This window comes from Accipiter gentilis, chromosome 7 (assembly GCF_929443795.1).
Source record: "Accipiter gentilis chromosome 7, bAccGen1.1, whole genome shotgun sequence".
NCBI classification, from domain to species: Eukaryota; Metazoa; Chordata; class Aves; order Accipitriformes; family Accipitridae; genus Astur; species Astur gentilis.
In genome coordinates, this window is record NC_064886.1 from 8,310,941 (window position 1) to 8,334,058 (window position 23,118).

At 53.2% G+C, this 23,118-nt stretch overlaps 2 protein-coding genes and 1 non-coding gene across 3 annotated transcripts in view; 1 reads left to right on the top strand and 2 right to left on the bottom strand.

Annotated features, from left to right (window-relative positions):
• The window catches only part of VAC14 (VAC14 component of PIKFYVE complex), a 65,688-nt gene extending 52,992 nt beyond the window's left edge, over window positions 1-12,696 (bottom strand). The window contains exons 1-9 of the mRNA XM_049804440.1: window positions 12,573-12,696; window positions 8,838-8,988; window positions 6,264-6,431; window positions 5,522-5,584; window positions 4,392-4,499; window positions 3,471-3,580; window positions 2,362-2,468; window positions 1,183-1,317; window positions 746-898 (exon numbers count right to left, since the gene is read on the bottom strand). Coding sequence (XP_049660397.1) covers window positions 746-898; window positions 1,183-1,317; window positions 2,362-2,468; window positions 3,471-3,580; window positions 4,392-4,499; window positions 5,522-5,584; window positions 6,264-6,431; window positions 8,838-8,988; window positions 12,573-12,676 — 1,099 coding nt within the window. The 5' untranslated portion in view covers window positions 12,677-12,696. The remainder of the gene's footprint in view (window positions 1-745; window positions 899-1,182; window positions 1,318-2,361; window positions 2,469-3,470; window positions 3,581-4,391; window positions 4,500-5,521; window positions 5,585-6,263; window positions 6,432-8,837; window positions 8,989-12,572) is intronic.
• On the top strand, window positions 9,829-9,899 carry TRNAG-GCC (transfer RNA glycine (anticodon GCC)). Its single transcript has one exon. It is a non-coding gene; the product is annotated as a tRNA-Gly (tRNA).
• A 232-nt stretch (window positions 12,697-12,928) lies between the features above and the next one.
• HYDIN (HYDIN axonemal central pair apparatus protein) overlaps window positions 12,929-23,118 on the bottom strand; it is a 162,090-nt gene continuing 151,900 nt past the window's right edge. The window contains exons 73-85 of the mRNA XM_049804439.1: window positions 21,821-22,028; window positions 21,345-21,566; window positions 20,598-20,767; window positions 20,222-20,420; window positions 19,893-20,051; window positions 19,074-19,354; window positions 18,510-18,729; window positions 17,462-17,674; window positions 15,880-16,043; window positions 15,419-15,569; window positions 14,787-15,017; window positions 13,931-14,155; window positions 12,929-13,437 (exon numbers count right to left, since the gene is read on the bottom strand). Coding sequence (XP_049660396.1) covers window positions 12,961-13,437; window positions 13,931-14,155; window positions 14,787-15,017; window positions 15,419-15,569; window positions 15,880-16,043; window positions 17,462-17,674; window positions 18,510-18,729; window positions 19,074-19,354; window positions 19,893-20,051; window positions 20,222-20,420; window positions 20,598-20,767; window positions 21,345-21,566; window positions 21,821-22,028 — 2,920 coding nt within the window. The 3' untranslated portion in view covers window positions 12,929-12,960. The remainder of the gene's footprint in view (window positions 13,438-13,930; window positions 14,156-14,786; window positions 15,018-15,418; window positions 15,570-15,879; window positions 16,044-17,461; window positions 17,675-18,509; window positions 18,730-19,073; window positions 19,355-19,892; window positions 20,052-20,221; window positions 20,421-20,597; window positions 20,768-21,344; window positions 21,567-21,820; window positions 22,029-23,118) is intronic.

Sequence of the window (23,118 nt, forward strand, 5' to 3'; positions counted from 1 at the left end):
CCCAGGACGACAGCATCAAAGGTATGCTGGAAAGCTGAAGCTGCTGCTGTTTTCAGGCATCAGTCTACCAGGACCCTCTCCATTTAGTTTCTTCTTACTTAAACGCTCTTCCAGGTCTCCCATCCCGCTTGCAAACTTCTGCCTTTTCTGTTCCAGAAATTTTAGGACTGGGACAACACCCACATGATGGTCTCTAGAGCACCATGAATTTAGAAAGGACCCAAAATTGTTTTACTTTCTGTTCGTTACCCTTCCCCAATACAGACATCCTCCACGCATGTGTTGATGCTCTCCCAGGACTAATACAGCTCTCTGAGCTCTCCTTTGGGGGATGGCAGCTCCTCCCAAACCAGCCACTGCAGGACAGGTGGGCTATTCTCTTCCCATGTTATGTAGCGAGACACTAAACATTTAACTATAAACTATCTTTTTCAGGTCAGCTTAATCACTAAGTCAAAGTGAAGCACGGTGAGGAGATGGGGATGCTCACCAGGGAACGCAGCACTGCAGCACTGCTTGGGCTCCAGGCCAGATCAACGACCCTGCTACGCAGACAGCACCAAACGTGTCTGTCTCAGCAGAGGATCGTCTGGGGAACAGGACTCCAAGGCTCAAAGAACGCACAGAGGTCCCATATGCTCTGAGCTGCCCCAGGACACCAAACCAACTCAAGAACTTCTCTTGAGGACCTTCCCTTGACCTTCCCCTGAGCCAACTCTAGTGGCTCAGACCAATGGGGACTCACCGCTGGATGCTGTCTCTGGCTTGGAGAGAGACTCCTCTGAGGTGGGCTCTGCAGGTAGGGTCATCGACTGCTTGGCCTCATCCATTTCATCATCCTCTGGGATGACCAGCTTCATCAGGCTCTGGTTGCACACGTTTGCCACCTCCTTGATGTCTGGGTGGAGGCAGTGTAAGGAACACGCAGTCCCACACGTGGCCAGGTGCCACATCTGGCCAGCCACGCAGAAGCCACCGCAGCCCCACCGGGGCTGCCCCAGCCCAGCTACTGCAACCCCCCTCACATCCAAAGGGCTGGTGCGGGTTTTAGCACTTGACAGGAGGACTTCTCCTGGCCCTCTCCAGCTGTGCAGCTGGCCCTGTGCCCCAGGGGCAGGAAACAGGCGATTCCCTGGGGGTTGCTGCAGCAGGAATTGGAGCAGCTCCAAGTTACAAGGATACTCTTCTTGCGATCATCATAGGAGAGACACGGCAGGACAGCGGTCAGGATCCCTGAGGAGTAAGGCAGCATCACCCGGCCAGCTAGCTGGATGAACTCCCTCATCCAACACATGGCTGTCAGCTGGATCAGGTCATCTGGAAGACATGGGACAAGCAAAGGTGAGGGAAAGGACAACACTGGCAGCTGAGCAAACTCCACAGACCAAGGACCACCTGCAGGCAGAGAGCTGCCTCTGCTCCATCCAGAGTCACTAGTGCAGAGAGATCCTAGTCTAGGACAGTTTAGTCCCAGAAGAGATAGGTAAGACCTGAATCTGCAGTGAGGCTGAGATTAAACACAATCGTTAGGTTTCAGAGTTAACCCAGTTCAATCCATAATCCAGGTTTCCCCATTTACAAGTATTCTGTCAAGCTTCCCAACACACAAGGATATTTCCTCTGTCACACCTACAGCAGTTGTGTGTCTGGGTCAAGCATTGCTCCTAGAGTCGGGGTTTTGTTAACCTCCCCAAATTCTGAAAAAGGGAGCACTGCTGGGGCAGTCAGCCGAAGCGAGGCCAGATTTTAGGGTTAAACAATGTAAATTTATTGGGCATCAGTTTAATCAAGAGCAAGCAGTCTCGTTCTATTTCTATTCCTCTCTCGCAAGAAACCCACTCCTTTCAGCAGCATTTAAAGAGCAGTTTAAGCTCAATGAGCGCAGCTCAGGGACAAGATCCTTCTCAGGAAACAGATCCAACTGCAGCTGTAACCCTCTGCCACTGCCTACACAGCAGACCTGCAGGAGCTACAGTGCAGCACTAACACAAAGCACCAGGCACATCACGTTTAACTGTCCTGCCTATGCACCTAGTGCCACCAGAGGTTAAGACAAGCCCATAAAGAGATCCTTCTAGATGTGCTGGATATCCACAGCCAGATATTTTACTTCCAGGCACCTCTGGTTCGGAGGATGCCAGACCTGAATTTGAGGCTGGGGGATGAGCAGTACAACAGCAGTAGTGCCAACCACGAGCAAGCTGCCTGTTCCCCCCTTTCAGCAGGATTTGCACGCACAATGACAAAGAAAAGGCAAGTGGGCGAGCTGGTGAACAGCCCACTGGAAAGCTCCTGGCCTGAAACTACGGTCGGTACTGCAAACCTGGAGGTGGATGCTACCGCTTGGTCCTGTGCACTCACCAGCCGCCTGGCAGTGAATCACCAGGATATTGGCCATTTCTGCAAACTTGACACTGGAGGGATTCTTCTTGATCTCCTTAAGGAACTCCCCGAGAGCCACCTCACACCTGCAGAGAGGCAGAGCAGCTGGTTAGCGCTCAGTTGCCCTGGACCAAGAAGTTATGGAGACCAGCCTCCTACACGCATACATAAAAAGGATGCTGGTGGCACAACAGGCGTGCCTCTGCACAGGGGCAGGGCCAGGAAGGACAAGGCTGACAAGCTCACCCTGCCCTAAGGCAGAGACAGCACACAGCTGCGAGGATGGAGGACCGTCTGGAGCTCCCTGCACCTTCTGACAACTGCCCTAATAGCCACAAAGGCTCTGTTGAGATCGAGGTGTGCCTGGGGTGGGGAGCACAGAGGGCAACAGGGGGGCAGATGATACCCAATGTTTTCAGCACTTGTTCCTCAACACATGGACATTGGGAAACAAAGAAGCACCGAGGACCCAGGAGGGCTTGGCAGCCGGATAGATCCAGGCCAGTCTCACCACTGACTTATGCCCTACAAAACAGGTCCAGTTATTCTCTCCCAGCACAAGAAGCCAAGATTCTGTGACCGCGCTGAGAACACCCAGCCACTGCTGTGCTTCAAAATGCCCTTGTCTTGAGACCAGCAGTGGATCTCAGGAGCAAGCTCGCAATGCTTGCTTCTCTTCTCCACCCAGGAGATGCTGGGTTGGTGCTCTGCCTTGCTGAGAGAGGCTCGCATGCTGCAAAGCTTATTCACAGAGCTCATAGCCCATCCAGAAGCACACATGAACCTCTGCAGCTCTGGTATTGGGTGCAAGGACTGAGAAGGCAACAGCTCAACCAAGTCAAAACAGTTTGTCCCCCAGCACAGACCACGGTGTCCTCCGCAGCCATTCCAGCCACATCAAGCGAGGGAAGAGAAGCCCTTGCCAAGGACACTTTGATCCACCGACCAAGACAGCTAGATTGCTGTCTCCCACCACGCATGCAGGGTTTTGCTGCAGTTACACGGAATTGTTGCAAACAAACGAAGAGGGTGATGGACAGACTGTGAGCAAGACACAGCCCTCATGCCCGGCCAGCCTCCACACTCACATTTTCCGAATCTCCTTGCTGTTGTCTCCCAGGATCTGGAAGAGCCCATCCAGGATTTCTGGCAGATAATCCAAGAGGTTGATGTCAGGCACAGACTCTAAGACCAGGATCTAGCTCAGGGGAAGAATGAGAAAGAAAGTGAGTTTTGGAGAAGCTAACATCACCAGCACAAATCTGGTGCAGTACTGAGGAATTCAGAGTTGCGCTGTGTGGGATGGGGGGGAAGGACAAGAGAACAGCACAGAGTTGCCCGTCTCAGAAAGAAGCCAGGCTAGCACAGGAAGCAAGCAATCAGCCTGCAGCATTGCTACGTTTCCAATCACCGCTCTGTAAAGTAGAGAAGGGATCAGGAATGACTGCCAAGATGCATGCAGACAGACCTGGGACAGCAAAAAGTACGGCTGAAAGAGAGTGCAGCAGCACGCATCTCTCCCCAGACCCCAGCCAGGTACTGAGAGCTCCTGTCTCGCACAGAAAGGTGAAAGCAAGTAGACATCCCTTGCCTCCTGGAGAACAACATCCCTCCATCACCGCTGGGTGATGGAAAGCAGTCTGGCACTGTCCTTTAGGAGACTATAACCTCTAGACCACAGCATATCTATTTATACAAGCAATGCTTTGACAGTATTTTCTAACTTCGCTTTGACAGTATTTTCTAACTTCATGTGCAATGTCCTGAACCCGGTTGGCAGAAATGCAGTATGATGTCCCCGTGACTGCAACAGCAAGGTGACGGAGCTGGCATTTTAACTGACCAGGTGAAAAACTCTGCCAGCTTAAAAAACCTGCTCAAGTAAATTCAGGTGCCTGAGTTCACACATCGCCATGGATATCTGCTGTTTGCCCAGAGACAGGATGCTGACGAGTCACAGTATTTTAGAGTTCGGACTGACAGGCACACGTGGCGCTGTGCACACCTACCCAGGATATGATGAACTGCCGGGCATACTGGTTGTTGGAATAAATCCTCTCGCGCAGCAGTGGGATGAAGCCTACCAAGTCAAACTGGTTGCTCTCTGTCACAATGTCCTGCAGAGCCCAAGCAGAGGGTGTTAGGAGGGATGGCCACCACCCCGCATCCCCACAGCCACCCCCATCCGGCCTTTTTTAAGGCACATGACAGGAAAAAGATGACAAGCAGTTGATGCATGTGTCTGTGGGTCAGGAGACCTGGGGAGAAGGAATCACATGGTTTATTCAGGCAATGAGCTAGTAATCCCCCTTGGGCAGGGACTAATGCTGAGCGGGACCTAGAGAGGGAGGCTCCTGCCTGCTGTGTGCCAGCCCAGCTGAACAGGAGGAGGACGGGAGCTTCTCCGATTCATGTGTCAGTGGTATGCTGCACACATGAGCAAGCACCTTTGATGTAACCATGTGTATCAGGGGTGGGAGAGTCCCCTGGCTTTAAAGCTCTTCCTACTCATTTGGTGAATTTTGCTGCATGGCTCAGTCTCTCACACCAGTATGGTGGAGCAGATCTCCCAGCAGGAAGGTTTGCAGCAGGTGATGCAGAGACCACATTAACTGCTGCGATAACGAAGAGGAGTGAGGGCAAGACCTGGCAGGGAGCCACTCATCTCTGAAGAGCAGAAAATGAACTGGGAGGTCTGTGAGAGTAAAAGCCCGTTGGCAGGCAGAACAGGAAAGGGAACCAAACCGCCCACCCCAAAGCAGTAGCAGAGCAGCTCCACTCACTTTGCTACTCACTTAGGGAAGGGAGGAAAAGCAGAGGAACAGCCCTTCTGCTGCCTGGGACAGGGCTGCAACCCTACTCGGACTAAAACATTGCTTCCCCAGACACTCAGCTCCCAACAGCTGAACGCACACGTGGCACTGCAATAACCTACCAGCCCCTCACAACCCAGGTGCCTAAGACTGCCACCAGACCCTGAACCTAAAAGGCTACAGTCAGTGAGAGAAAGAAATGTTTTAACAGTATTCACAGTACTGAGCTGGGACAGTTTTAGCAGCTGCAGCCTCGGGGACTGACACATCCCCAGCCAGGACACGCCTGCAGCCTGCACCAAGGATTCTCAGGAGAGAAAAAATACCTTGAGAAGCCGATCGAGGAGCTCCGAGCCGCTTTTGACGTTTGGGTCAGGATCAGCAGCCAGCTGTGAATGACAGAAACAAGAGCCATTGCAGCAGTGGGTCCCAGGTCTGCTCCCCACTCTGCAGTGGGGCTCCCAGGACTGTTGCTCTCCTTCGGTGTTTACAGGGATGAACACAGGGAAGTCCCTTTATCTCCAACTCATCATTAGGCTCCAACAAATTCTCCTGAGAGACATCCTAAGGGAGATATCAAGCACCCATCACCTCCCCCAGCTATGTGGGTTTTCATAAGCCAACAGCCATGCTCTTAAATGGTAAAGAAATACAAGTTTCCAGTGAAAAGCTGCAAAGACGGGCATACATAGATGTGTTTTTGACACTACAGAACCCACAAAGCCGTAGAGCCGCAGAGCCACCTCACCTCCAGCAGTCTGTCAACCTTATTTCCTAATACCATTCAACAAGGAACAGGAAAATATATCCTGGAGATGAGAACAGAAAAAAAGGTATCTTGCAGTGAACTTTAGCACCCACAATGTCAGTGGCTAGTGTGCTGCTGCAGAAACTGCTCATTCAGTCCTTCAGACCTGCCTGGGTCAAAGCAAACCAGTTTACCTGGAAAAAAAAAACCCTTGGACAACTTGGTTTGTTTGACCCAGAGAAGAAAAGGACTAGAGAACGAATCCTACTTCTCCAGTGTGGGAAAGAAAAACACATGGGGGTTGAGAGAAAGCTTCTTACCTTGCTGAGGCCATCAAAGAGCACGTTGAAGTGTGGGAGAACGGAGCCCCTGGCCACCTTGACAATGTTATAGAGGGCTTCGCAAGCGTAGTACCGCAGCCGACTATCAGCGTCATTGAAACACGTCAGCACCGGTTCAATCAGCTCCTTCAGGTAGAGTCCAGAGTCCTGGTGGACAGGAGGAGACTGGTTAATTGAGGACCATGCTACAGGGAGAAGGAAGAGATGGCGCTGCCCTGGAACATACTGCAAAAATTCAGGCCCATAATGGCTTAGTGCACCTATGCTGGACAGGATGTATTAATGAATTTTGAATTTTATTATTGAGATTATTGAATTATATTATTCAGATACAGTGAGAATCACCTGAGAAATTGTTTCAGGGAAGTCTATACCAGAAACTAGAGTGATTACTGCAGCTGTACTTGGCTGGTTTTGATTCCCACAGATGCACAAGTCATTTGGGCAGTTATTCACCACCCACTTCGAGTGCCTTGCAAATCAAGAGGGGCTGCCTCCCCCAGCACGCCGTTCATCTCTGCTGGAGACTGGTCCACAGAGAAATCTGTCCCTGCCTCTCTGCCCCGCAGGCAGGAGACGAGGCAGGTCCCCAACAAAGCCAGTGGTCACCAGCCCTTGCAGCAGTCAGCTGGCAGCCAGGATTTATTCCACTCTGCTGGCTGGTTTTGGTGTAAACCCACCCATGTTTCCAGGACCAGGGGGAACATCCCAGACAGCAACAGATCAAGCCCACCTGCACCTTCAGCTAAGCAAAGAAACCCTTGGTCTGTTGGGCTACTCTTTGTAATGTCAAGAGTTGGGTAGCACAGAGGAGCTGGTGATACACTCTTCACAGAAAGACAACCGGCAGCCCCAAAGCACCTTCCTGCCCTGTTGTCTCCAGAAACACCAACTCAACCGTGGTCCCAGCTACCAGAAGAGGAGCAGCTTCAGCCTGTGCAGCTGCTTATGGATAAGGAGATACAACAGCTTGCGGAGTTAAGGTGGACACATATGTCGGATGAAGTGACTATAGCACTGATTCCCAGGCAAAATTCATATTACATGCTGAAGTTTGTCCTCCTGCACTGCAGAAGGGCCACACTAGGCTGACCCTAACTCTGCTCAGAAGCAAAATATAGTCATTAATGAGGTTGCTCCCCAGCCCAAAAGACTTCTGCTTGAAGGATTCACCAGCACAGCAAGAGTTTCAGACAAACCCAGAAGTAGAGGCAGAATGTTGGCTTGTTTTGAAGTTAAAAAAATCCCTGCTTTGGGGAAACAGGCTGGCATTTCCTGAGCGTCTAGCAAAGGAGATGGTAAGAAAATCAACAATGTGCAGACAAGCAGATTAAAGAGCTCAACTCCAAGTTTTATCAGTGGCCCTCAAGGCCACCAAAACCAACTCCATCCCCCAAAGCCAGCTGCACTGGCAGCTCTGGCAGCACGGAGTGCCTGCCCCTGCACTGTGCAGGAAGAGAAGACGGGTTACGTGCCTGGGCTGAGGGCAGAGCAGAGCATTGCTCATCCCAGGAAAGAGGATTTCACAAAGAGTTCTGCATTTTAACAAGAGGATGAAAACGGGACCACTGCTCAGAAGCTCCCGGCCACCAGTGTAAAGACAGTTAATGTAAAAGCCGTAAGGCTTCAAAGCATCTGCTCAGACCGATCATGACTCTCATTACAAGGGGAATAAATTAATTAAAATCTACCTTGTAGCTCTTCCAACAGGCACAGCCTGCTCTTCCCAAGCCCTCTGCTTTTGTTGACGTATACCTTACTACAGACCAGAATGACTCCTTCCCTTGCAGGTGCTTTCAAAAAACCAGCCGCATGGTTTGACTCAAAAGCCCAATGGAGCCATGAGCCTGCAGTCTGTGCTCCCCTCCACGGAGATCTGGATGCTCTGGCATAGCCCTGGAGGCAACTTACTGAGCTTGTTCTTGTTAACGAGAGGAAAGTTATAGAGAAAGACCTTAACTGGGACAGAAATCAGCCAACTTCCCACACAAGGGGCATCGATATAACACCTCCAGAATAGGACTGAGCAATCCACACGTTCAGCAAGTAAAACTTCTGCCAAGCCCAACAGAAAGCTACTAGCTCAGGCTAATGCAGCTTAACACTTTACACCGCTCGCTTACTTTGACTATGACTCTGCCACTCTTTGGCCCATACCTTGGCCCTGCTTCCCAAAGGCCCTGCCTGCACTGCTGGAGCCAGTTGAGCTAGGGGGGAGAAAAGAAAGGGCTGCAACTCTTCTCAGCTCTGTTAACGCAAATTAGTACCCAACCTGCTGAGTCTAGTCCAGCTGCTAGAGACAGAGAATGGACAGATGCACTTAAACCACACCTAGGGAGCTGCCAAGATGCGACCCAGACCAGAAAGTGCTCCTGTGCCCAAAGGATGTGGCTGGGCATATTGAGGAAACTCAAATACAACCCAGCCATAGACTGCAATGCAGGGAGGGAGCTGCAGGGCCACCAGCCTGAGTCTTCCCATCACGCTGACCCCGGAGTAACTGTTGTTGTCCCACCATAACCCACAGAAGCCAAAAACCCCACCTGCACCTACCTTGCCCAGGGCAATGGAGCAAGCGGCCAGGCCAATGAGTCCCCCTTTCCGGCTGTGGGGGTGCTGGGACAGTGCAAACTCCTGCGACAGGATCTGGATCACATGTTTGATTTGAGATGTGTTGTTCTGAGCCACAAACTCTCGTACCAGCCTAGGGAGAGAAGAGGAAAGTACCCAGGGGGCTTTAGGTTCAGCCCGATACAAATGCTCGGGGGCTTGGCTCCCCGGGGCTATCAGAAACAGGGACGTTTAGCCACAACAAATGCCAGAGAAAGCAGTCCCAAAACAGGGAATGCTGAAAGAACCCACAAGTGAGACCAGAGCTCTCTCCTCCTCCCCACTCACAACCACAGTGGCTCACTGCCCTCCTACTGGCCCCAGCCTACAGCCTTCTACACCATTCGTGAACTCCCAGCCCAGGATGGACTCTCAAGACCCACCTCAAGCTGCGTAAGACCACCAGGTCTTCAAACACCCTCTCCAACAGGGAAGGTTATGGGGGTCATTTACCCCCAACACAGCACAAGACGGCAGCAGAGAACTGCTCAGCAGGCACCAGAAGTGCTGGTGGCTCGGTAGGGAATTGTTGTCCACCACGCCCATGCCCAGCACTAAGATTTTGGACCTTTCCAGCCACCCACACGTTGCTTCAGCTAATATTCCAAATATTTAAATATACTACTAATAGTGTATTTAAATATACTCTTAAACAGCACAAACCTTAACAAAAAACCCACAAGGTTTCTGTATGCAATACCTCCTCCTCCTCCTCCCCAGAAACTTGCAGCTCGTTATCCAGAGATATTTAACACATCAGCTGCGCTTAAACGAAGAGACCTGTTACGCCGCCAGCCTACACAACTGCTTCAAGATCCCGGGTCACCTAACCAGCCCTTCAGCCCCAACTCCCCTGCAGCAGAGCCACTGGCCAGCCAGGGAGGCACAGGCAGCTGTGCAGGCAGCTGTGCAGGCAGCTGTGCAGGCAGCTGTAGCATTGGTGGTTCAGTGGTAGAATTCTCGCCTGCCACGCGGGAGGCCCGGGTTCGATTCCCGGCCAATGCAGCACTGTTTTCCCCTTTTTTTTCCTTCGGTTTCTATCCATAATGTGGACACAGGAACCTCAAAATCTCAACCTAAATAAGGATCTTTACCTTAACCTTCAATAAAGGTGCAAAAGCTTCCACTACCTAACTCCATGTGTGTTTTTTTTTCTCTGGCACTATATTGAGTCTCACACTATTCTCTCCCAGATAAGTACCACCAACCCATCACCCACTTTATAATCCAGGAAAATAATTACAGAAGATGTTTATGAACATTCTCCCCCAAAATGGTTAATGCCAGCTCTGTTCTCACCCTGCTCTGAGCAAAGCCTCTCCCTCACTCTCCCCACACCAAAGCCAAGTTCTGGAACAGTTACAGCCCAACCCACTCTCATAAACTGCTGCTTTAGGGCAAACGGCTCCATCTCCAGTCCCACCCCAGCAGCAGGCTCCAGCACAGACCATCAGGGTGATCCTTTTACTACCTAGATTTAACGGACAGAGTTTTGTTTGAACAGGAATAACTTTACAGACTTCCTTCAAGAGTTTAAAGATTTAACTAACAAGACAAAAAGCAGCAAAAAGCAATGTGCAGCATCAAAGAGTCTGCAAGCAGCAGGAGCTGCTCCCACATTACTGGCCAGAGAACGAGAAAGTACCTGAGCTGAGAGGCAGCGAGTCCCTCCTCACTTGATGCCATAGACATGGAAGAGACGCTGCTGGTACTATTCTGTGATGGGTTTTAGCTGATCTAAACCCGTGTATCTGTAGCAAAGCTGGCCCTTGCCTTCTTCCTCCTTATACCCTTCCCAAACTGGGCTTCCAGCTTGATCGGCTGAACCGCCTGACCCCAAATCAGACTTCGGTTGGTATAAGCCAACCACAAAACCCTAATCCTGGGGCAGAATAAATCAGAGCAGAACTGCTTGGATAAGACAAGGAGTATCAGCCCTCACAGCAACAGCAAAGGGACAATTCTTAAGTATCCCTGAGGCTAGAATTATAAGGACAGACGGCACATCTACCACAACACACACTTAAGAAACTATTCCTATAAAGAAGGGAAAAAATAAAGGAAAAGTAGATACATAGATCAGAAAAAGGACCTGGCAGGCTTGGGTTTGTACCTGAACAAACACCCCATCCCCAAAACCATTTTTCTCTGCTGCCCACATACACCCTCCCATGCAGGACCCTCCACGTTCCAGGCACATGGTTCCCACCCCACATCCCTCCCACGTCTCCCGTCGAGCCCTCAGCAGAGCGGCTCCATCCCCCATGTCACTGGCTGCCAAGAGTGGCTCGCCGCTCCCCTCACAGGCTCACCGTAGCCGCATCTCCCACGCAAAACGCACCCTCCGCCTTGGATCATTGCTCCCAGCCTTGTACTGTGCTGTCCTTTGAAGGGATACTTTGGATGTCCTCCACGAGCTGAACGATCAGGCAGTGCCCAGGGAGGATGCAGTCCCTCCCAGGCAAAACCGTGGACCAGCGCAGCACGAAGCACCCAGACCAGCACAGAGTGAGAAGACATGCAGAGAACGTGTACGGGCAACGCTAGAGGGGGCACAGCCATGCCAGCAGACACCTGCAGACCCTTGTCTGCGATGCTCTGAATGAAGGCCTGAGCTCTGCCAAAACAGCAGCAATGCAGAAAGAACTAAAGGCAACACCCAATGGCCGCGGGTGACAGCAGGCGCTTCCCACTTCTGCAGCTGGAAAGAGCTTGGGCGAGAAACCTTAAGGGAAAAATGGAATGGCACCACGAGGTGACGAACCCAGACTGACGTGAAACGGGCCCTGGATCATGGGCACAGCCACCCCAGCACCGGCCTGCTGCCCCCATTGCGGCTTCTGCCTGCTGCCCAGTGAGACCCTCGTGTCCCCCTGCCACGGTCAGGGCTCCGCACCGAGCCGACCCCCTCCACGAGCGCCGCAGAAGAGCAAGCATAGCATTTCCAGCGAGTTTCTATATTTACGCTGCTCGCACGTTTACTTTGTGCGGTGCTGCGCAATGGCACCGGGGACCCACCGTCAGACGGGGCTTTCCACGAGGGGCTCGTGGGCACAACTCCTGCCCTGGGACATCTCCTGCCCTGCAACACGCACCCTGAACCGGCGGGTCCCTGCTTGTGCCCAGAAGCTGACAGGCTGGGAGTTAAAGTGCATCGACCAGTGCCGTGGGGATGGGAAACACGGAGTAGCTCTGGGGGAGAAGCCCTCCTGCCCAGGCACTGCCCAGGTCGCTGTCCCGACGGGGTCGCTGTCCCGACAGGGTCCCCTCCCTGGACTCCCGGGCCTGCAGCCCCCGGGTGCCCCCGACCCCCTGGGTGCCGCTGGTGATGACCCCTTCCACTGGCCCCCCGCCCAGTTCCCCCCAGGTAACCTCTTCCCCCGGGCCCTCCGGGTCCCCGCGGGGTGAGCCCCACTCGCGAAGCCCCCAGCTCCCACCGGGGAGCCGCGGCCCGGTCCCCTCCCGCGCCCGGACCCCCGGTGCACCGCGGGACCCCTACCAGCCCCCCCCCGGGGCCGCAGGTGGCCCCAGAACACCCCCCCCACACACCCCAGCCCTCCCCGAGGGACCGGCCCGGCTTCCACCCCCGGCCCCGGTTCGCTGGCGTAGCCCAGGGCGGCACCGCCCTCGATCCTCTCCCGGTTCCCGGAGGCCCCCCGCCCCCCTCCCGGTTCTCACTTCTCGATCTCGAGGGCCGCCACCTTTCTCTTCTCGTAGAGCTTGTCGTTCAGCGCCCGCACCACGCTGGGCGCCAACGGCGCCAGGTCCCGCTCCGCGTTCATGGCACCGCCGCGCCCCCCCACCCCCCACCCCACCCCCGACCCTGCCGCCACCGGCGGCCACGTGACCCCGCCCGGTCGGTCCGCCCACGTGACCCCACCGCCACGCCGCAGAGCGCCCCCGGGTGGCGCGGAGGCCGCCCCCTACCGGCTCCACCGGGCCCGCTGCCGCCGGGGGTGGTGGTGGGGGTGCGCCGGGTTTATTCCAAACCGACCGCGACAGCGTTAATCGCCCTCGGGGTTTATTAACGAACGCCCACCGTGAGGGGCTCGCAGGGGGTCACCGGTCACTTGTGAGGAGGGAGGCCCCGGAGGTAGTAGACCCAGGAGACACCCGCCCCCCCGGGGCAGGAGACCACCATCTTGCTGGTGACAGGGGCCCCGCCAGAGGTCGGGCCGCCCTGGAAGGAGACGGTGATGAAGGTGGTCTTCTTGGCACGCAAGCTGTCGGGGGCCTTGACGGTGAAGGCAGGGTGCTCCACCGTGTACTGGAAGGCGGTGGGCTGGAGGAAGACGTTTTTGAAGGGGATGGAGGTGGTGCCGCCGGCCTTGATGATGAAGGGGCCTTGGGGCTTGGGCGGGAGGGCAAGGCCGAAGAGGGGGATGCTGTACTCCCCTCCGAGCGGGGAGGAGAGCTGCAGCGTGGCCCTGGCTTCGCCCAGCTGGCAGGGCTCGTAAGTCACCTCCACGCTCACCTCCGAGCCCCTCGGGCCAGCAGGGGCGGCGCTGATGGTTTTCTCGGTCTGGAAGTCGGCGCAGTTGGTCTGCAGAGGGAAGAGAAAAGACCATGGAGGAAGGGGAGTCACAAAGGCAGAACCAGCACATTGGGAAGAAACCGATCGTCCCCTGCCATCACGTGGGCCGGGGTCCCTTTCCCATGCCTGTGCTCCATCTGTCCCACCCACACCATACCCTTGGTGAGTGCCCGTGATGGATGGCCATAAGGACTGTCCAAACATGCCAAGCAGGGACAACCCTGCACCCAGAGACCTTACTGCCAGAGCTGGGGTTTAAGGTGGAAGTCCAGGCACCATGGAACCTGCAAAAGCAGCTCCAACACAGGCAGCAGAGAGGGGGCTGCAAGCGAGAACAGTCCAGCTGGGGACAAGCCCAGCATTAGTGGGAAGACCCCCAGACTGACATGGCCACCCCAGCTATGCCAGGCCAAGCCAGAGGGGCAGGATCCCTCAATGGAAAGGGCTGATACTGGCCAGATGAGCTGCCTCCCAGCAAGAGCCCAGGGCAGGCTGGGGTCACCTGGAGGAGGTAGTCGGTCTTCTGCCGGGCGTAATTCATGATTTTGGTGGTGATGGTCTGACTAGAGCCCAGCATGGTGCAGAAGTAGAGGGGTTTCTCTGGCCTGCTCGTGGTGGCTTTCAGGTGCAGGTTGTAGTAGAAAGAACCCAAGTCACTGCTTTGGAGCACCAGATGCCCAGTGCTCTCACCCATTTTTGTGGGCTGGTACTCAAAGACAAGGTCAGCCTGAGAGGAATGAATGGAAAAGCCACTGGGTCAGGCAGAGACAGGGAAGGCAGGGCCTGGAATGGGGGAAATGGGTCCCTGGTGTGCTTGCACAGTGCCGGAAGGTAGCCCAGCACCCTCCCTCCCTCCAGCTCCCTCTCTCTGGGGCAGAGCCTTGCTCCATCTGGGGGACAGTTCACCTGGGGGACCATCCCCAACAGCTGAGAGCCCTCCAGCACCATCCCCGAAGCTTCCCACCCTAAAATACCCCTACACTTCCCCAGGGCACACAACAGCTTCTCTCAATCCAGGCTGCAAACACCCTGCCAGTGGGGTGAAGCATGCCCTGCAGCCACTCTAAACGGAAAACAGCCATACTAAATAAGGAGCATGTGGCACAAGGACCTGCCACGCAAGGCCTGATGGGACAGTATCACAAGGGATAGCATGGCAGACTCCACCAGCACAGGGTGATTTCCACTAGGGATATTCTTAGACACTGCTTCCCCTCCAGATTATTAGCAAGTGGGAGCTGTCACCATTGGAAAGAAGCCCCAGATGGTTCATGTAGGAGGGCATCACCCTTCAACAGCATCCACTCCCAGAAAGGCTGCGGGGAGAGGAGAGCATACTGGACGAGTTTTGCTCCTACCTCTGACTCTGCAGGCACAGTGAAATGCGGGGGAACATTGATGTCAGGCACTTTGCAATCTATGGCAAACATCACTGGGACAGGCAGAGGGTTGTCCACCTTGACAGTGGAGGACACTCTCTGCCGAACAGCGGTGGTAATTTCAACAGTGCTGATGGGTCCCGAAGGGGTGGCCTTGAAAGTCACCATGTAGAACAAGTACTCCTCGGTCACCTCATTGAGGAAGGTCACCTGAATCAGAGAAAAAGGGAATCACTGGTCATTCTGCACATAAAAATATACCAGCTGTGCTAAGCCAGCCCTACTTCCAAGAACAGCCATAAGCAGTCACCTAGATAAAGTGCAAGACCGGGGAAAGCATGTGCGGTATTTCTGCTTGATACTCTCCCAACTGCCCATTGCTTCCAGCTCACCAATGTCCTGACCCACCTGTGCTTAGCAGCCCACACTGGGACCCTCACAAAGAGGCTGACATATAAGTGGGGTGTGTGGAGAGATGCCTGCTGTTTGGGACCCACCTAGGACACCTACAAGCCCACCAGTGCGCACATGGAGATATGAAAACAAGTGTGTAGCTTTTCAGTGAGCCAGCAGCTCCTTGAAGGGCCCTACAGCCTGGCATCCACACTTACCATTGTGTTAAAGACTCCTTCTTTGTAGGAGAAGAAGGTGAGCTTGTAGTCCTTCTTGGCAGAGCCTGGCACATCAATGTATTCCAGCCCCTGCAGCAGAGACCTGCTTTCCAGGTTTTCTGGTTTGAGTATATCCACTACCACAAGGAACCTGTGGGTGAGAAGGATTTAGTGAAGGTCAATGGAAAGGACTCCCACAGTATACCCATAGTGTGGGGGGTAAAACACAGCCCCTGTCATCCTCAATGCCTCGGAGCCAGCTCTCATCCACCTTGGAGGAAAGCCCTCCAGGATGGGTCTCCATAGGCAGAATGTGGGTAGCATGATCCCAGACACCAATAGTCAGAAATGGCCAAGGAGAGTGAAAAGCTTGCAGGAAGGAGTTTCCAGGTAGTGGGAAGCCCTTCCTTGTACTGCTGCAGGGATAGCTGATGGAAGAAGACTTCCTGGGCCAGACTCACCTCTGTGGTCTGTTCAGCCAGTTGGAGACGGGGATGAGCTCAATGTAGGAAGTCCTACATGGTACCTGCCGGAAAATGGACCCTGAACACTTTGGGGCCTCAGCAGTTCCTTGCAGAAGGTAGTATAAGCCTGTCCCATCTGGCAATGGGAAGAAGATGGAGCCCTAGAAGACAAGAAATAGGATAAGTGAGCTCTCCTGCTCTCTGTCTGGACCAGTTACTGGCTCTCAAGCACACCTGGACTCTCCCATGCCTCAGGCTGTCCCTTGAGCAGCTTTGAGCAAGTCCAGCTGGCAGAGCTGTGACCGCAGCCCTGCGTCCTGCACAGGTGGAGATGACAACGTCGTACCAGCTCGGGCTGGCACAGCTACAGGACACAGAGGCAGCATGTCTGGGCAAAGCAAGGAAACACCGGCCCTGCAGCAGAGCTGGTCTGCCCATCCTAACACTCCTTTACCTGCCTTACTAACTTGGGCACATCAGCTGCCAGTCCCGTGCTTGTGCATAGCTGTGGTAAGGGGGTGGCAGTCGCTGCTAATCTTGACTGCCTTGGCAGTGCCAGGGTTAGCCCCAACATTACTGCCAAGAGAACAGCCTGTAAGCTAACACGGCAGGGTTCCACCAGCCAGGGTGGGCCATGAAAAGTTCGTATCCAGTAGTCATTTCAGGTGCCAGTGGGTCATAGCCACCTGCCCTGTGGCATCTCCTCTGCCTCCAGAGCAGGTGAAAACTGCAGGACTGTTCATGCAAGACTGTACATTAAAGAGATATTGAGCATATGCAACACTACAGGGCACAGATCTGCTGTGCACCCTGGAGATCAAGCCCAGAAGTCTCTAGCCTCCACTCTTGCCCTGGCCTAAATCGTGGCTTAGTGTAAGATCAGCTGGAGCAGGACAATGGGCAGGTGCCTGACACCCACCTCCAGCACCCCAGAACCATTCTGAATTGACCCCCTTGATTTGAGAGCTTGTCCCTGGTGTGTCTCAGAAATACTGTCCATGAAAACAGAGGGGCCAGTCATGCCCCGTCTGCCCAGCTTGAAACCTACAGGAAGGGCTCTTTCCAAAGCTCCCACATTACCCAAGGTGATGTCAAGAAAGATATCTCTGTCATTTCCCACCTGACTGTTCAAGGCAAGGGAGGCACTGTGAATTAGCACAGCATCTTCGCCCCTCTTGTTCCCTACCTGCTGCAAAAGGGCAGTGCTGGCAGAAGTGGTCATGCCCAGGGCTTGGGGAGCCTCTGCAGCCCACAGGGCTAAGCATGGGCATCTCGGAGCCCCCCTGGGCTCCACAGGCAGGGACCAAGAGCTGCACAGAACAAACTTCATTTCCTGGACCTTCAGAAAACCTGGCTTTTTGGGTTAGCTGCTCCAATACTTTTGCCCAGACTTCCCACCTGAACTCTCTTTACACCTGGCCTCTAGCCACGAAGAAACCTAGCTTCCAACATAGGATCCCAGGATAATTTCAGTTCATAGGGGACCTCTGAAGGTCATCTCGTCCAACCACTTGCCCAAAGCAGGGTGAGCTATGATGGTCACACTATGAGGGTCAGCATGCTGGCACAGCTCACATACCTGATGCTTCTTGTTCTCAGAGCTCATGGTTAGGGGTTTGTAAGTGATCTGGTAGGGCTTGTTTTGTTGATTGGCCTCCAGATGGAAAAATTCAGGCCCTTTCCAGTGTTCCCCCTCAATGACAGGTTGCACGGTCCAGGCCTCATTGCTTGGGTTGGACAGGAGGATAGTCTGGCTGTGCTTCTCACGCACATCACATGTGAAAGTCAGTGTCTGCAACAGAGGAGCACAGAGACTGCTTGGTCATACTGAAGTATCCTTTCCACTCAGACTCCAACTAGCTCGATGCACAGGGAGCAGCTTTTCCTCGTCATATGCAAAACTGCCATTTGAGCCATAACTTTTGGTGTAAATCAAATTGTCAGTTCTTAGAGGAGAGGAATCAGTCTTTTGCATGCTGGGTGAAGGGGGCTGCCGCCTCATAAGAAAGGGTGAAAGAAAATGGGAAGTCCTGGAAGGGTATCTTTCCTGTGCAAGGACAAGACCTGCAGCTGCACAGCCCCTTTGTGGGCAGGCTGAAGAGCAGCTCTGGGTTCTCTTTTGGGAGCAAAAGCCAACACCCCCCAGCTGCACCCTCTTGCAATGCCTGTGAAAGCCAGTAGTCCTTCATGCTACATCCCTGTGTCCCAGAAGCTGGATGCAGATGCCTTGCCTACTCCTAGTGCTGAATGCCCTCCCCTGCCCTGACAGGGAGAAAAAGTGTGACTGCGGGTGCAATATTGTGGGTATAGCAGCGTGGCTCTGTGGGGAGGGTCTCAGAAGAGCCCTGCAGGGTGTCCCCATGGCAAGGGTACTGCAATGCAGAGCCAGGACAGCTGCGGTGGTAGCTGGAGAAGCAGCACCTTTAACAGGGGAGAAAGGCAATTACAGGGCTCAGAAATTTTGGGAATCCTGCCCAGTGGTTTTCTCAGCTTTCTGGGTTACCCAGGCAGGATGACAGGCAGGAGTGAGTCTATGCACATTAATGTCCTCCAGCCTCTGCCCTGGGAGAGATGTGGTGCAAATGGGGAGGTAAGGGGGGGACCCATCCTGCCTCTACTCCAGTTACCTCTTTGGTCACCGGGGTCTCCATGCAGCATCCTGCCAGCGTAAGCCTGAGCGGCTCACTGCCCTGGATGAAGCACTGCAGGCCCTCGTACTGGATAGCATGGCTCAGCTTAGAGGGGTGGAAGGTCACGATGAAGGGGACATCCATTCCTGGGGAAATGTAACCCTTTGTGGGGCTGATGGAGAAATCTGGCTTGAAGCTCTCGATGTCCCACTTAAACCTTGCAAAGAAAAGCACAATGACAGAAAGGAAGGATTAGCAACTAGGAGGCTGCAAACAGTGTGCTGTACCTAATCCTCTTGTGGGCTTTTCCACAGGATCTCAGGCATGGTGCTAAGCCACCTGGCAATAAGGCTTCAGGCTGGGCAGGACTCAGCTGCACCTATCTGTAAACAAGCCTTTGGTTGTATGCCTTGCTAACTTCCAGGGCCTGACTGCATAGCCTTGGCTGCACAGCTCTTCACTGGGATGGAAAAGCAGAGGGGAACTATCTGAGGAAGCTACAGCTCCATGCAACTCTCATCCAAGCTCTCAGCCCTCAGAGAAAAGAGGGTTCTGCATTACCTGACTCCCATGTCACCCATGTTCTGCATGATGATGCGCTGGGATGTGTAGCTCTGCTGCACCACTGCTCCAAAGCTGAGGTGATCCTGGTCCAAGCTCACATGGATGCCCTGGCAGGAGCCCTGCACCATGAATAGGGAGCGCACCAGGCCGTTGCACTCCAACATCACTTCTTCGGTGAATGGCTGGATGCGGTGTTTTGGGGAGAAGGTCACCTCCACTTTACAGGTGTCTCCTTTGGGCTTCAGTCTTAGTTCATTGGTGGGGTTCAAGCAGAGAACCTGCCCAAAGAAATGAGTGGAGACTACTTCATCTCGCAACTGAGCTGTGAATCCTCCATCACTAGAGTCAGAGAAGGGTTTTCCAATTCCTATTCTGTCCTCACCCCAATCCCACTCATTCCCTCCTATGCTTTCCTAAGTACCAAAGGTGTTTCCCTGTGATGTGTCCATCTGCCTACAGCGAGCTGAACTATGTCTTCTAAAGTCATTTCACATAAGCTCCAAGAGAGCTGTAACTCTTAGTCTTTAAAGATTCAGCTATCTCCCTTATCTTCCAGATCTAAAATATATGGTCACATCCTAATGTATGTGTCTAAAACAGATTAGGGGAATTATACTTTATTCTCACTTCTAGCTATTAGGGGAGGCCTAATGCCTAGCTCAGATGAGGCACTCGCATTGCAAGTATCTGCTGGTAGAGCAGTCCCAGCAGGGAGGACAGCATACAATTGTAATTAGCTACTGGCTCTCACCCAGAGCAGCTCATAGCTACCCGTGGGCACACCAAAGTGCTCTCCGGTGAAGGAAGGGCCCTTACCCCAACTTCTTGCAGCTCTGGCATGGTGGACATGAGACTGAGCTTAAAAGTGAGAGGGGCAGCACTGTTGTTTGCTATGGTGACAATCTTCTTCACTGTCTGTCCAATGGAGAGGGCTCCCAGCTTCACAACCTTTCCTTGTGGTTCCACAACATCAACCTGAGGCAAGAGGGATTAATATAAAGTGAAAGGAAGGAAGGACAAAAGGGTGCCACAAGGGTGGCAGAAAACCAAAACGTGGTAGGCTGGGGAAGAGATGAGGAAAATTAGAGAGAAAGCCATGCTGGCTCTCAGCCACCTGGGGTTTTAGGATTTGGATTTCATCTCACCTTCATTTCTGTGCCCTTTCCTCGGACTTCAACAGTTTTCTGGCAAAGACCATTGATTTCAAAAGGGATAAGCTCATGGTAAGATGCAACCTCTCTGGGATAGAAAGTGATGGGCACCTCCACTGTCCCTCCTGGGCGTAGGACATACCCTGGGAAGTCCACCTCCAGGTGCGCAGTGCTGGTGAACAAGCAGTTCAAACTGGCAGAAAGCACAGCAAAGAGGAGCAAAGGTGTCACAACTGTGTGTGCTCAGATGACAACATCAGGGCTACTTAGGGCTCTCCTGCCTCCTCAGGATTTCACGCACAGCGGTCATGAGGACGTGGAGCAGGCACATGCTAAGCAAGGGCCAAAGGAGCGTGCAGAGAAGGCCTACCTCACATCCTTGTCTGCCTTGTTTGTGATGGCAAGGGTCTGCTGGGCAGGTGGCATCCCAGCGTGGTAGATGAAGCAGGCTCCAAAGTTGAGTCTAGTGGTGGAGAAGCGAACAGTGGGCACTACCACGGTGGCCAGGAACACGCAGGTAAATGTGGGACCCTTGCTGATCTAGTGGGGTGAAAGACAGTATTGAGCCAGCTGAAGAAATGGGAACTACAACCGCAAACACCAGAGACAGGTGAGGAAGAAGATGGGGGATAGCTGGCTGCTGTAACAACAAGAAAAAGCAAGTGCCAAAGAACCTTGAAATGGTAATAGAAGATGGAAGGCTTAGTCTGAGAGGGAAAGGGTTTTTGGAGAGTCATGGCCCTGCTTTGTGCAGCCATGTGCTGAGCAGTGCAGCCACATGCTGGCAGGACCTTTCTGAGCTGTGGGACCCAACTCAGCAGAGGCCTGGCAAGGAGAAACAGCTTCATCTCCATGCACATCTAGGACCCCCCAAATTAAGGGCAGAGAGGGTGTGGGAGATATGTTCTGCCTCAAAAGTGCTTCCCAACGTGGTCCTGGATAAGCACTTATTAAAATATTCCATTCAGAAACTGTCAGACTCTTTATTTTGGCAGCAGGAGCCTCTTTGCCTCAGTCAGGCTCTTTAGTGACAGAGCTCACCCCTAGCTCTGGGCTCCCGCTGCCAAGCTGCTGCATAGGGAAGGCAAAGTTCCCATATTAAACGTTGGTGACTGACCTGCAGCATCAGCTCTACATCCTTTAAAGAGCACATCTTCTGTGGGTGAAAAGCCAGCTGGGTCTCTGCTTTCCCCTCTGCCTGCACAGTGCCCGTCTGAGGGGTGATGGTAAGGACCTGCTTACGGGCCGTGGGGCCGCTCAGTTCCCACGAGAAGGTAAAGCTGAACTTGCCGTTATTGCAGATGCTGAAGATGCGCTTGACATTCTCGTTTAGCTGTACCTGTGGGGAGAAGGCAGTAAGGACTAGAGGTTGAAGTACATGGCTAGTCCAGCAAGTGCTTCTTCCTGACATGCTCCTACATCTTTTACATTCAGCTAACGACCTTTGTGAAAGATCAATCTCCATCCCTCCAGAGACCCATAAATGAAGAAAAACATTCCCTCTTGTTCAAACGTTATCTGCAGAGCTTCTGGTTAAGGCCCAATCTTGCAGGGCTTTGTGGGGCAAATGTTCAGGGAACCAGTGCTGCTCACCTCCTTGAAATCAATGACATTGGTCTCCTGCGCACTGAGCTCAGTGACACAGCCATCACCGTCCTCGCACCTGACGGACACGTTCATGCTATAGCCGGTGGCCTTGATATTCAAGGAGAGGGGCTGGGTCTTCCTTTTGACATCACACTTGAGGTTGAAGACAGCCTCTCCTTCTAGTGCTGGTGTGAAGAAGACTCTAACAGGAAACCTGCGGAGAGAAGACCCTTTTTCCTCTGTTCACTGTCTCTTAACTTTCTTGCCCTCACATTGCCTGCTTTACAGTAAAGCAGCTCTGCAATGGCTGTGGTGAGACGCCACGCCTGGGAGAAACTAGGAACAGCACTCTGCCCTTCCAGGGCCTTCTAGTATGGAGCAAGCCCTGGAGACCACTGTTTAGGCTCTGATGATCCCATGCAATGAAATAGCAGAGGACACCACAAGGCAGCAAACCCTGAGCTAATGCTTACCTTACTGCCCTGCCCATGTGCTACAGGGCAGCACCGGGCTGAAGCCCCACTTCTGTCCCAGACACAAAGGAGGGCACTCGTAGAGATGTCTAATCTCTCCAATCTATGAGACAGGGGTAATGTCCTCCCGTGACAACAGTACAACGTGGGTGCCACCAAAGTGCCTTGTTGTAATTTCTGTGGGTAATTTCTATGGGTAATTTCTGGGTACATGATCAAACACAACCAAACTACAGAGATTTAAAGAATTACCACTTCTCAGGTGTGCCCCAGTAGCTGATGCAGGGTGCTCTCATCTTGCACCCAGTGGCAAACCAAAATTCAGCATCTTTTAAGCCACAGCAAAGCTGCCCAGAGCTAATGCGTTCTCCTTACACCCAAGGCAGGCTATGAGTGGGCACAGGGACATCCATGGTGGATCAGCAGATGAGTTAGTGACCTGTTAGACTGCTTGAACTCATGATCACATCTGATCGCAAGTCACAGCTGTGGTTTACAAGAAAAGATTATCTGTTTTCTGACAGGTGATCCTGCAAAACACAGCTAGTCATGTAAGCCTGTTGCCATCCCCCATGACAGGCTGCAGTGCTGCTTGTGTGCTTTGCTGCTCTTGGTAGCTTTGCACAGGCCATGCGTGGTGGGTTCTGTCACTAAAAGAACACGGGGAGGAGAGGAGACCTTGCACACTTGAGGCTGGTGGCTCTGGGGATCACAGGGTTAAAACCCCCAAACATGCTTTTGTCATCGAAAGTAGAAGATCCAAGGCCTGAATTTCTCCAGGAAGGGATCCTAGAAGACGAGAGTAGCCTGGACACAGCACTTTATGGAGAA